General features: G+C 38.5%; 1 protein-coding gene across 1 annotated transcript; it reads right to left on the bottom strand.

Annotated features, from left to right (window-relative positions):
• Nucleotides 1-1,391: 1,391 nt before the first annotated feature.
• LOC104070131 (cyclin-C) lies at nucleotides 1,392-14,558 on the bottom strand (the record flags this gene model as incomplete). The annotated part of the gene is made up of 9 exons (XM_009579286.1): nucleotides 1,392-1,471; nucleotides 1,751-1,818; nucleotides 2,552-2,643; nucleotides 4,475-4,510; nucleotides 5,802-5,857; nucleotides 8,696-8,747; nucleotides 10,254-10,323; nucleotides 10,567-10,651; nucleotides 14,357-14,558. Coding segments are annotated over 9 exons (741 nt in total), but the record flags the coding sequence as incomplete, so codon positions are not given.
• Between the last annotated feature and the right edge of the window lie 314 nt (nucleotides 14,559-14,872).

Below are 14,872 nucleotides of genomic sequence, written 5' to 3'. Positions count from 1 at the left end.
TATTATATTATTATATACATATAAGAATTGTTGAACTTTCATATTCCACTTCTGGAAGCGTAAGCATTCTCTACCAGTTTGGACATTTTCTATCTACTGCACCTCAACTATCTTAATTTCCTATTAAATTTCTGATCCAATATGCTATGTAAAATATGGATAATGTTTGGTTCCTAATTTGTTTCCTCATTCTCTAAATTAATAAAGTAGACTTCTTTTTAATATATGGACTTTGATTAAGTGCTAGAACAATATATATCCTTGAAACAAAAGTCATAGTTGGCTAAGAGGTCCATGGTGTTAGTATAAAAAATCAAGCATGAGAACCAAGACATGTAAACATTCAAACATGTTCAGTATCAAGCTTATGGTAACCTTATCTGTCAAATATAGGTTGGTTCTCCTCTGCTGCTAATTTATTATCACCCTGCTTTTACATGCATGACAAGCATGATTCACAGAGCTCTTGATGCAGCATACCATCCTCACTGTCCTTAAATTTGAAGACGAATCCTGGAGTACAAATACAATGCCAGGATATCATCGGTGGGATAAAGCGCAATACCGAGGACACAGAGGGCAATGGTACATCTCATCCATAATACGCTACTCAATTCTGGACACTCAGTTTCAAAAAAAATAGACTGAAAAATATGTGCAGAGTGAAACTGTGATAAGGAGTATGAGTAATGAGTACTAGTTTGGCTTGCTTGCTGGAGCTAAACAAAGGTTAAAAAAGTCAACCTAAAAAGTAAAAGGAACTAGTGAAGATGAAGAACATTACTGGTATGAGAACAACTGCACCTTGGAACCTGATAAATTTATGAAGGGGATTATTTGACATGGAATTTGCAATAGCAGAGAACTCAACTGAATGATCTTGGCGTCCCCCTGTTTAACATTGAATGAAGTCATGGTCTTGGTCATCCTGAAAGCGTCAAGAATGTTTTACACTTTGCTATACTACGTACATTTACAGGGAGAAAATGAGAACAGTATGTAGGCACAATGCTGAAATGCAAATCAGAAAGTCACATGCACTAGAATTTAAAAGTCAAACTCGTGCTGGCAATCTTGAATGACGAAAAACACCGGAAATTCTTTTTCTGGCAAAAAATGCAAAGGATATTGGTTTTTTATTTCCATCTGAAAAATGGCAACACTTTGCCATTATGCAATGGTTCTGTCTTGACCTTCAGAGCAGGGTGATAACCGAATTACCTGACATTTCTCCCTCCCCAAGAGATCTACCAAATTTCAACAGCGCCTAACATATGATCACTGAATGAAGTTCAAATCAGTACCGCAGACATGTAAGAGAGTAGTTTTATAACCATGACTACCATTTCTGGTCAGTCCATAACAGGTGGCGGGAGGAAAAAACAGAGTACCTTTTCCATATCAACAGACAGCTCAGCAAACCATTGCCTTGCATCCTTCTGCTGGACAACACAGGCCACGTGTAGGCAAGCTGCAAAGATCAGGTGACACAGATACTGAACAAAGATCCAGTCTTGACACAGTTAAAAACATTCTATTTTTTATAAACACTATACAGTTCAACAGAGAAAACTCGGGATTATCTGATTTTTCTTCAAGACTTTTTAAGTTGCAAGGCTACACTGTCAGTACTGTAAGAAACGCAAACTGAAGCACCTTACGAGGGCATTCTAAGGAATGCTTGTTGATGGGACAGCGCACAGAATACACCCATTTAAACATCACAAGAGACATTACTTGTGTTACTTACCTAGAGCTATCATGAAAGGAGGGTACAGCAGACAAAGATCAGTTCTATATGTGTCATTCACTATCCTCCTGTGCAAAAAAGAACTTGTAAGTATCATCCTACTCACCTTTAGTCTATATGACTTCAAAAACTGCTGTCAGTTTATAAATATTTTGTCAGCTTCCCAGATGGTAGAAGCAGTGAGGCTGCAGGGCAAAACAGCAAGGGAAGAGATCTCTTCCCTTGTGAAAATCTCTTAAAGGCTTTCATTTTTTTCTTTGTAGTCACAGCAGCAGTTTATTTGGAAGCACTATTATAGTACCATAACTGTCTTTCTGCAGAGGGTGTTGATGTACACCATAAAACAATTATCCCTGTTTCACAAATAAGTACGAGTAAGCATAAAAACAGTATTTTTACTGTCTGTCTGTATTTGAGAAACAGTTCAAGAATAAGACTTCTGCTAACACAGCTAAAAACCCCTATATACTGCTTCTACCTCCTATGACAAGATACAACCGAAAGCCGACCTTGATAGAAGAAGATTACCTCTACTCATAGTCACCATTCAGTACTGTAAAAAACTGTGCTATTAGAGCTAGTCTAAAAATAAAACTTAGACCACTGCAAAGTAAAATCATTACAGGGTTAAAGACAGAATAAGCTAAGTCAGAGACATATACTTGCACAGGTTAACTAGGGCACCCTTTTTATTCAAATATGGCTAAGCCTGCTTTTGCTTAACCACCTTTGAAGGATGACTGTTAAACACTGGCTTTCTTGCTGAAAGGAGGCACTATTGTTAATGACTGTCTTCATTACCATGCGAGAGGTAGCAGCATGTCTTCTTGGCCCATATCTTGCACATATTGGAGCAAAGGTCTATAAGGATGATATACTATCAAACAGCAGTCCTAGGAAAAATGTCAACGGAATAAAAGTTAGATTACAATGCAGAATGTGTTGTCAGTTCATATTAAAAACATTTGGTTTACAAGTCAATTACTGCTGTTTTTTTTTTTCAAGTAGCAGTCTGACACCTAACCCTGCTCTAATGAGGGCAGCGCTCTCTCTAGAATACCATTACATAGTATGGTTGCCAGTCTGTCAATGTCCTTCCCCTAAGAGACAGAGAAAGCCACATCTGCAGCACACTGAAACCTCATTTGCTTACAAACCCGTAATTCCCACTTGGAAATACAAAACACTGCCAGAAAACAGTCTGTCACTAAATACCATACATGGAAAGCATGCCAAAATAATTGACACTGGTTTGGAAAGAAAGAAAGAAAGAAAAAAAAAAAAATCTACTGCTCTCAAATCCCCCCTTTTCAGGCCCAGGTTGGTATAAACAAGAAGAAATAACCCTCTTGCTGAAAGCAGCCAACTGTATGGATACTATAGGGAAAAGTCGCATTAAGTTACATATGCTGAACACTGAAGTGAGACACAGTTATTATAAATGCTATATATTGCATAGCGTACTGGAAAAATAAGTTAATCCCCAAAACGTAACTTCTTGCAAATGCAGTTACTTGTGATGAAACTCCTGTATACAAAACTCAAGACTTACTGCCATGTATAGCAGAGGTATCAAGCACTAAATCTAAACAGGATATCTAAAAAGGGGTTATAACAACTGTAGGCACATACAAAAACTTTGATCCGACCTCCTCTGTGCCCTGTTCCCAAAACATATACTTTCTCAGTTGCTGCCTAACTCACTAGGCTCCCCCCTGGCTTCTCTCTCCTCTTCTCTGCACTTGGGCAGAACTACCTTAGTACAGCGAGGTCGGTGCCCAACCCATCCAAGCCCAACCAATATGCAGAAATCAGGCACCACTTCACCTAAGCCCCCTAAGAAGTCTGGGCTGCATCCTTTCAGCTGCCCTACAAAACACAGCAATGGGATAGCAACCCTTAGAAAAAGCAGGTACAGCTCCTTTCTTTGAAAGTGCTGGAAGAAAATGTCATGTTGTGCTCCTTGCATCCAACAGCCTAATAATTACAGCACCATCTCAGAAAATGGGAGGCCCTGAATTCAGTTTCTTCCTCACAGGATTCAACCCCCCAACTAGAAGATTACTAATCTTCAATCCTAGAAGATTATTCTAATTATCAAGTTATAGATTAGCCTCAGTAGAATACTACCCACACCTTCAGCTGAAGCTGGACCGTTGTACAGGTCCAGATTCTTCCAGGCAAGAAGAAGAGGGCATAGCAAGAATACAACTCTTTATGCTCTTGACTGGCCATTCATCTGGGGAAATAAGGATACCGACATCCTAGTCTCTGCATCAGGACTTACATAGAGTTACCTTTCTTTTAAAAACAGACACAGTTCTGGAAACAGAACTTACGCTTTACCCTTCCCAACAGTGCTCTAACCACTAGGATGCAGAGCCATACACACTCCTCCCGTCCCCACCGCTCCCGCAATCTGCCCTCTTTCTGTTGAGAAGTCCAGCTTCAACACAAGGAGGCGAGAATGCCCTCACTCAACTTAGATGACAGCACACTAATTATGGCATTCTGCTGAAAATGTAAATGTTAGACCTGCATGGACATCATTCTAAAATTGGAGGGGGGGGGGGGGAAAGAAAACAGTGGGGGGGGGGGGGGGGGGAAGATAGCATAATGCATATTTCATAGGACAAAATTCAAAATATTCTTCACCAGTAAAAAGTAAACCAAGGCAAGAGCAAAAAAAAAAAAAAACGCAAACCACCAAAAAAACCCACCTACCATTAATTCTAGGAGATAGAATTCACATTCTAGTATCTGCAAAGAAGTAAAATCACAGTTAAACCAGCAGCATGTTTCAGACAGCAGAAAGAATTAACTGGCATCCAGTTTAACATCATGAATGCACAGGAATTCTCAAGACCTATTTCCAACAGTCCTAAATGCATTTCATCTGAAACTACAAAACCAAACAAAAATCAAACTATTATTAGCCATTGCCTTACCACCATTATAACTTAACTCCAGCCATAACAACAATGCATTTAAACATTTTGGATCAAGTTTACTCTGAAAGACTACTTCATTGGCAGTACTTGTCTGATTTGTTTCAACACCTGGCAGCAGCAAATTGTTCCCAGTGTATAAACACTTAACAGCAATAGAGCAATAATTCTCCTTTTGTAGAATTAGAGCTCTTCATCAGGCCACTAACATGCCAAATGGCCTTTTAAAGTATTTTCAGATTTAATTTCATATGAAATATTCTGTCCAATTGCAGCAATTAAATAAGCTCTCATTTTCCATAGAGATCGTGACGGATTAGTGCTATGAAGGAAAAGACTAGACTGCTTTAGCTATAGGAAAGCAGTACTCCAAAATCTATTTCCATTTGCCTTTATCTGTAAAATAGCAGTGCAGTTTTATTGCAAGCTCTTAGATATTTTATATTCTGATATATCATTTGGCTTCCTAGATTGGGTGAAAAGCAAACCAACAAAAAAGTAGTATTTGTCACAGTCAATGTAAAAATAATTAGATTTATCTAACTTTAAAAATAGTACAGCACAGATCAAAACTGGTTTCAAGAAAAACTACAAAATTTCTCAGCATTGTGACTGAGAATGCCTCGAAAACCAGTGGTAAATTTAAATTTTAAATAATAAATAAAAATTATTTTTCAAAAGCCATTACATTTTACAGGCAAAAATAAAACTGCTTTCTGTAAGCCAACTGCTTCTGTGTGCAAGCTTGGAAGCATCCCAGGTGCAAGGGCTATTTACCTTCCCTGGAGCAATGTATTTGTAAACACGAACATTCAAAAAAAGCTAAAGTTCTTTTATCATCATACTATACAAAAATTACTATTTCAGTCACCCAGTCACATCTTTATCACTCTTTATAGCATTCCTGTCAATAATTTAAGGAAAGGAGGTTATCTAAGATTCATTACTTTTAAAAGTAACTTTCCCAATAATCTATCCAAAACTAAGCATGAGCACCTGACATAGAGTATGAAAATACTGAATTTAAAAGACAGGATTTCCTGCTAACAATTATTTGTCTTTTAATTTATTTGATCAAGTTGTATTTCGAACAGCATACTTACATGGTTCATCCTATAAGGAAACTCCTTCGGAAAGGCATATGAAAACCTGGTTTTCACTACAGTAAAGAGAAATCAGTATGTTACAAATTATGTAATTAATACTTTTACTTCTTTCGCTTTCTATTAATTCATCTGTATATAGCCCTTCACATCCATTTGGCAGCACAACTGCTTGCAGCACAAAAGGTTTGTATTTGAAAGAGAAAAGTTAAGTGATAAGATTTAAGATCCTGAAAGGGAAACAGAAATACACCTGAAACCCAGATTTTCACAGGTACTCAGCCAGACACTTATCTGCCGCTTTGGGCACCTTCTGGTTAACTACCAACTAGCTTATGGGCACCTAACTTCCCACAAGTTATCATTCACAGAGCTATTTGCCTACTGATGTCACTCCGAATCTGGTGATCTCTTCAGGATCTCAGTTCCAACACTAAATCCAAATGGAATTTTCATGTGGGATTTTTTACATAGGCTTGACTCTTCAACATGCAAGATTTTAAACCATGTAATGAAGTCTTAGAAAAGCAAGACCAAGGGCAGGGTGAGGGAGCTCAGCCAGGAGATCTTGTATGTCCACATACATGTCCAACTTGTATGTAAAGATTTTCAATATGCAAAAAACAGGCTCAAATTCAAAGCAAGAAGTCAATTCACCACACTGCAGATCAATGTCCTAGGCACTGGATTATCAGACATTTCAAGGCTGTTTCTCTCCTTAAGAGAGACACCTAAGCATCTGCTTAGGCATATGATACGATTCAAGACACTTGCCTCCAAGAGAATGTTCAAATATATACTCAGTTTTCTAGCTTATGATGATCCCCGATTTAGATACCTAATTATCCTCATGCATTTTACAAGGAGAACAGGTACAAATAGTGCACTGTTAAGAATTATGTTAAGTTGCAAAAACAGAGTGATCTCATATTAGAATGCTGAGAAAAAAAAAACCTTAAGTACACTTGAGGATGTGGATTGGAGATTTATACAAGTGAAACATTTAAAAATCTATTTTAAGTCCCTGTCCTCCAAGGAAAACAGGTAACATTTAACATTTTGGAATTGGACAATATTCCTTACATTAATGACAGTATATTATGAATTGATACTACTTCCAGAAAATCAGTACGCCATTCACTTTGATGAAAAGACAGTGTCAGTCCTCTGGACTAAAGACTTAAACGTTTAGACCTATGGTGGACTTTGCTAGAAAATTTGCTGTAGGACAGTCAAACTAGGCTACTGGTTGGAAATGTTAACTATTTTAGAGAAAGAGAAAAATGAATAACACAGGTTTCTCAAGAAGCATGCAAACTGAAGAGATACATAGTAAAAAAAATAAACCACTTTGAGGGGGAAGATAGGGAAACAAAACATTTTTCCCACAAGGCAAGCTGCAGACACAACCATATGGAGCTGTCCTTTTAGTGAGCCGTGGAAACAGAGCAAAGAGCTTTTGAAGAGGTTGCCAGAAACCAGTCTGAGATCATCTTCCTTAAAAAGGAAGCATGTGTTACTAACTTCATGTTTCTACCTAACTAAAAGCAAACAAACCTTTTCAACCAACCACTATTACACTAGTCACCCGTTTTGTTAGCTTGCTTTTACTTGTCTCGCCTCATCTTTTTTCACCTTTTGTATGAAGACCTCCAAAAAAATTGCTGTGTGCTACTGAAGCAACTCTGGTAAAGGAAGACCAGGCAGAATAAAAGACATCAATGCTAGGAGAAAGCCTGTTGCTTTTTGTCCCCACTTCCATGAAATGCAGAGTACTTATGAGGGCAGGCAGGGCTTCTAGGTCTGAAGGAAGAACTGTGGGGGAAATCTTCTACGGGATTCTGAGACTTGGGATTTTCAGATACAGCACAGCTCAGGACTAGAAGCCTAAATAAAATCAGCTACTGCATATTTACCAAAATCCATCTAACTTTCTCACTGATGCATCAAAACTGCCACATAGATCTGTGCTTTGAGATGCTACTGCTGTAAAAATAGCAACTCTTGTTGCTAAATCCAGTACTGGTCTTGGTCATGCTGGCACTGAAGATGTGTTTCAGTTCGTGGCGGTGGAACTGTCATACGGCCAGCCCCACGGATTGATATATTTACTGCATGTGGAGGCTACAGATGCAGCCAGTCACCTGTCCCCTCAACAGCTAAGAGGGATTTTGAAAGCAATGACCTACATTTTGAAGAGCACAGCTGGGCCTTCTGGGTCAAATTATAGCATTCAGTTAAGGAAGCCATCACTAAGACCTTGAAGGATGAGATGCAAGTTACAGGAACTGGGAAATACAAGGCAAGTGGGAAAGATAGAGAATTAAGTAACTACAGTGTGATTTTATTGCATTTATTTGTGAACAATATATAGGTTATAAAATGTATTTTTAGAAATAAGTATCACGTGCAAAGACTAATTTTATGATGAGGGAAAAAAGGATAAAAAAAAATTAGAAGGCATACAGCCTACCAAAAATTCTGAAAACAGGTACTTCCACGGAGCCATACCTTTTATAAAACAGACAAATAAAGCCTTAAGGTTCCAGTTCTATCTCTGAGTAGTTCAGAAGTCAATTTACTACTCGAGACTGTTTATAAACCTCAATAGTTTAATTTCATTACTTTATTTTTATTTATGCTTGGCATAAATTCCAACCAGAATCAACCAAAACTAATACAGAAAGGGGGCCCTTCCGTTTCCATATTTAGAAATGGAAGTTATTTATTCTAAATGGCTTTAACTGGCTCCTAGCAGTCAACACGCAAGCCCCGCCATGACTTGATAAAAGGTACCTTTTAGAAACAAGCAAACAAAAAAACTCACAAAGAAAATGTCTGATCTCCCTACAGAGATACCTAACTACAGTATAATGAAAATCACCGATACTTACATACAGAAGTAGCAGCAGAAATCAACCTTGTATTTGAAACAACACCAAATTCCTGAAGAAAAAGAATGGTAAATGAGGTGAACCACCTGAAACACCATATACTCACACCTTTATCAAATTAAAATAATGGCTTCTTACTAAGCTGGGCTTCTTTATGCAGTATTTCTCTTTTTTCCCCCACCCCTTTTTCTTTCCTTTTTTTTTTTTTTTCTTAAGGTGAACAGGGTAAACTCTTAGGTAAAGAGTTTTTTTCATTGATTAGTTACTTTGTTGTTTGAGTTGTGAGGAATAGTAAACATTTATGAAAAGTACTAACGCCACAAAAGCTCAGTTGGCTAACACTCTACATACAAAATAGACAAGAGGGCTTCAAGAAGGTATGTTGTTTTTCCTTAACCCACTTGGAGAGAAAACTGCCTTTAGAAACCTGTCATTAACTACCTTTTTTTATTATGTTTCCACGAAGCCTTAGCTCCTCTGCTGAGACAGACAGTAAGCTGAAAATTTTCTGTATACAGTGTTCTTTCAGAGAAGTGCATAGCTGAATCATTACTGCTATAGCTGCCCTCTAAAGTTGCAGAAGCTTTAGCATAAGGAAGGCTGCACAGACTTCTAGTATTTGTTCTAAAATATAAGGTACATCTGTATATATACACTCCATGTCTGTACTTTCTTAAAGGCTGATTAAAAAAAAATCTCTCCAATACTCTGCGTCTTTCTCCTGTCCTTCATCTCTTCCAAACACTGGAAGGTATCACAGTATCCGTACAGACAACAGTATTACATGTAGACACTGGTTTAGTAGGACTGCTTCTACCATCCACTACGTATTTGAGTTCCTCCTGTAAAATTCATTGGTGCTGAGATATCACAGATTGGCCAATTTGATTTTTTTTCCATTACACAGACACTTCTCAAACAGCTGTAAAACTTCTTGCATTACAGAGGACTAAGAGCAGCGCCCAGCTGATGCTAACCTTGGCCACATTCAAAGTGGACTTTGAATGGTGGAGGCGTGGAGCCTTCTCACCACTATCCTTAACGGGCCAGTTCCTTATGATAATTTCCCAAAGACAGCGTATGAGCTACAACATACTTTTAATTCAAATAATGAAAGTGTGGTAAACTCTGAGGATCCCTCACTATATGAAAGGGAAAAGGATAATTAGGAAAAAATTTCGTATTATGTTTTAAAGTTTGAGTAAACATAAATAAGGAAAAAGACACCAGAAAGGAGACATTGCACAATATAAGATATAGTGTATGTAGGTATGTAAACACTGTATCACAGTGAAACAGCCATTTAAAATACTCTTTCCAATTTTCAGAGGCCCTTCAGGGTAGGTAATTCAGACAAAATTGTGAAAGATCAAATACTAAATAACATGTTTGAAGGCCTTCTCCGTCTCCTTTTCTTAAATTGCTCTAGAAATCCATACAAAAAGAGAAGATTTCAACCCCAAAGCATGAAGAATGACAAAAAATTTAAAAGTCCTAAACTTTTTCTCTCTCTCATACATCACATAATTTTACATTAAAAAATTGTAATACTTCATACCTCTACTTTGGATGCCAAAAACACACACGTAGGAGCCATTAATACTGGATCTATACTTTTTAGGGAATATCTGAAATGTTATAACAAAATTATAATATGTTGTTTCACACACGTAGAACGATTAATCTATTAAGAGCACCACACTTCCTTTTGAAAAAGCAAAGCTTAAGTTATCTTTATTAGCATAAAAGCTTTACACCATCCAGAAAACAAAAGTGGCACTGTTTTTAATACAGAACTGCATTTTAAAAGGGCTACCAAAATGTGCCTAGCAAATGTTTTATTCTTGTACCATCATAGTAAACAGTCCTACCTGGCATAGAATCTCTTGAAGTAGACTGTAGCTGTGGCAATAACTTGTTGTCTTAATTTAAGATGTTCACCTAAAGCCTGGATAACTTAAAAAAAATGAACAAAAGCTTGAGTTGAGTTTTTACAACAATTTGACACCAAATAGCAAAGGATCTCAAAACATGACTAGTGCTGGGGATTCTAAGGAGCAGCAGCACAGCCTTCTCCCTCAGTTCAGATACGTTGTTCTGGTGAGACAACATGTTGCTGTAAACCTACAGACCTGCAGATGAAGAAGCAGCACTGCATCCTGAAGCTTGTGGACGCCTTCAAAAAGGGAAAGATAACTTGACTTCATTGTGTACAAAGTGAGTATGACCTTTAAGAAGATGACAACACAAATCTCAGAAGGGTAAAGCTTGGGTATTCCATTTTAGAGCAAAACAAATTCAAACACTTAAAATATAAGACTATGGCTTTTCAGTGCCATGCAAAATGGATGGGTTTTTTTCAGACAACTAAAGCTGCCAACACAAACATGGTCATTAAATTTGGCAGAGGCAGCAGGTGTTAAAAAAATGACACATTTAGTCTAGGGAGAGGGGGTGGGAGACCAGAGGATGCAGTCAGCTGCTCCATCATAGTGGTCTTCTGCCAGTTGGCCAAGAAACAACCCTGGTGTCATCTGTGCAGGTAGCTCTTGTTTGGCCTCCCAGGCAAAGGAAAGGTGCCAAGCAAATTAGATGCATCAAGCTGGGATTAAGAGCAGGGATTGGATATAGAGAATGGCACAGTGAAACATAAGGTTGTTACTTGTTATTTTTCCCGCACTTCTCCGAGGTCATTATTCTGAGCAGGGCTCGGCTGTGTTAAGACTCTCTCTTCTTTTTTTCCTCCCCCACCAGAAATGTCCAAAACAATAATTTAAAATACACTTAAGTATATAATTAAAATATGTACAGCAAGATCAAGACAGCGACCACTGATGGGAAAAGCAAACAATTCTGTTATCAGTCATCGCTAAATTCTTAGTCTCTAGTTAAGCACACAAGACCAGATTTTCTTCCCCATGCTCTTATCCCATATCCCTTGGGAACAGGTAGGGTACACCCTACTCTCACTTGTAATGAGCATCACAGCATTTAAAACATGCAAATATGAAGGACATCGTTGGCTAGAAAAGGGCTGAAAGTAGAAGAAAAGGAGAAAACCACCCAGAACAGCACTGATGATTGGCAACTCTTTTTTTTCCCCACAGGAAACTAATTTGTCACCCACTATGATTACCCAAAGCAACATTAAGTCCCTGTCCGTGTCATATCACTCTCTTCCTAAACAGAAGAATGCCAAATTGAGACTAGCTTGCCAGTGACAGTAGGACAAGCAATACTGCCAGAAAGAAGGTTAAACCCGGTATGCAATGTCTATACAAATATTAAAATATTTATCAGCATATCTTGGAAGGTTTGAAAGGATATTTCCCTTTGATTTGACCGTGGGGCTACAAAGCTGTCCTACTACATAGGGCCCCAGAAAAATTCAAATATTAAGCTAAACAGAATTCTCCAAATATGTTTCTCACTCCCATGGGATTTTCAGGAACGGTTAGGCCATCTGCTGTCAGAGAAAAATCAAGTGTGGTTTAGGGAGAAAAATGGACAAGAGCCTAGAGAGACTTAATGAAATGGAAGGTTGTATATGCTGGGAAGAAGTCCAATACTTGTAATTAATTTTTAAAATATTTTAAAAGAAACTGTTGGATTATTTATTCCCTTATGTTTACAAAATAAGTGGTTTCAGTGGGGTTTTTTTAAATAAAAATTGTTTTAAATCTGAATATCTTGAGTAGCCTCTAATACAAACATTACATCTTCCGCCCTAATCCAGAAAGGGAAATCAATTAATGCGCTTTTCAACCAAAAACTCTATTAAGACTTGGTGATCCAAAGAGAGAAATCAACATTAATTTCCTTTTTCGAACTATTTTAGAAGATAATAGTTTTCCTTCTCCACAGTATTAACATTCTGAGAGTCGTGCATGGCCATACAATCAGTTGGTGATCTATTGAACTTCTTTTCCAACAAGGAGGCAGCCGGAAACTGCCTCTCCAGGCAATTTTTTGGTTGCTTTAGGTAACAACCATCTCCTGGGCAGACACATGCTGAATGTGACAACCCGTGGCCGAGACTCATATCCCTACCCAGGTAAGGCAGGAGGTGGGAGAGAAGAGGGGGAGGCTCTGTAAACCCAAAGCAGGTTCAGAGGCAGGTGATGATACAACACATATCAAGGGCTCGAACACGGCAAGCTCTGCCTGAGCTCCCACCCGCACAGAGCCGCCCCTGACTGTCCTTCCCAATAAGGTGCCTCTCTTTGCTACAGAAGGGGTGAAAGCCCAGCACCACTCTCTCCTCCAGGATAAGCTGTGTTCGCACGCGCACAAGGGAGATGCTGGCAGAGCTGTTCTCCAGCTGCCGCAGGTCACACACTGTACCTTCAGGGGAGGCGAAGAATGCCAAGGAAAAGGAGCCTGAGAACCACAAACTGAAACCACCTTGTCTACTTTGTAGGTCTTTGTTTACTCAAGAAAAATACTGAAGTGGGACAGTTAAAAAAGCGTATTTCATAATTCAAATTAATACGAGTGAAAATTAGCACAGAAATACAGTTTTAGAAATATCAGTACCCCGTTTTCTCTTTTTGCGTTATGAAGCTATGACACTTTGTTTTAACCTCAAGGAATTTCAGGAATTGATCGAAAAGGTAAATCACTGCCAGCTTGATTTCCTGGTGCCGTATAAGTGATAACACAGATGTATCCACAGCAATCAGATTTGCAGCAATTATTATAAAAATAGCTAAGCTAGAAGAGAAGCTGGGATAAATATCTTTCACAGATATCATTCCAGCACTGACATAAGATCTTCCGGTGGCCTTGGGAAAGTCACTTAACTTCTCTGTCTCAAGTCTGGCCAGAGAGCTGAAAAAATAAGCATTTTGGACTTTACAAGACGGCTGTGAAAAATATTTTAAAAGCTGTCTGCAAACAAATTACTACTTAGCAATATCCTTTGCTTAGGGAGATTTTTTTTAAATGCTGAAGAATTGCACAGAAAAGACTTCAAGTGCCTGCGTAATCTGATATGCTCCAGTGCAGCCATTCATATGGCTAAACGCTTTGCAGGATCAAGTAAGTCTTAGATAACTTCACAGACAAGGCCCAAACTCTTTGGGAGAACAGGATGCCTGCCAACAGTTCTCAGAAACTTGTAGACAATTTAAGAGCCACCTGGTGCTGGGGAATCAGTCACAAGGCAAGACACAGGCTGCGGTGCAGGTTTCAAAGAACGTAACTGAACACAAATAACAAGTTTTCATGCGTTGCTGTTTAACAGGGCTGCACAGATCAGCTAAAATACTTACCACAGCCTAAGAGCCCACCAAAAGCCCAGTTTGCGTATTAATGCTTGACATTGAGCCTTTAACATGCTAGCTTAGCAGTTTCTGCTTGCTTCTCCTCCTTTGATGTTTTTGATAAGAACCTCTTGAAAATAAGAAAATGTACTATGTTTCGTCCCATCACAGGTTAAAATGTTATATATGCAACTAATTTGCCTGTAAGTTCTCCTAAAATTGTGTTAATACAACTAACAAATGACAATGTTATTGATATTCCAGTTCCTTCTTAAAATAGATTGTGAAAGTATATGTAATATCACAATGAAAACATTACATTCTCTAAGCAATTCAAACTTGATTTAGCCATGGCAGATACTGTACAGATGTTATGGCAGAAATAAAACAGTTTTACCATTAGTAAAAAATATCTGTAGTTTCCAATATTCTTCTTCAGTCAGAAATTTCAAGTCTTTCTGGCGTTCCTTCAATAGATCTTGTTTATCCAAAATCCATTGTAAACTAAAGGAAGGGAAAATTATTTCAGCAACTCTTTTGTCAACATTGTATCGAGTGACTCCTGCACAGACTACAGATTGCAGGTCGGGGCTAGAGGGCTTTAATCAAACCACACGCAACCTTCTCAAGCAAACGTTCACTAGGGTTTTCAAAGTTAGACATCTGAAAAAAAAACCCACTAACTATCAAGGACTAAGATTAGCCTTTACCCCCAGTAAACTAAACTGGCTGTATAGCTCTTAGGCACTGCCAGTTACTAGCAAGGTTTACGTTATATTTAGTACATGGCAGGCACCCACTTAAACCCCCGACGCGCTCGGCAGGAGGTATTTTAACGCAGCTCAGCCTTGGCTGGGGAGAATCATATCCCACCCCAGGGACTGCAGCTGCCCGCACTCCATCGCTTGAGACC

The sequence above is a fragment of the Fulmarus glacialis genome, unplaced genomic scaffold (genome assembly GCF_000690835.1).
Source record: "Fulmarus glacialis isolate BGI_N327 unplaced genomic scaffold, ASM69083v1 scaffold17196, whole genome shotgun sequence".
Lineage (NCBI taxonomy): Eukaryota > Metazoa > Chordata > Aves > Procellariiformes > Procellariidae > Fulmarus > Fulmarus glacialis.
Note: the sequence above shows the minus strand (reverse complement) of the source record. Positions and strands in the feature narration are given on the sequence as shown.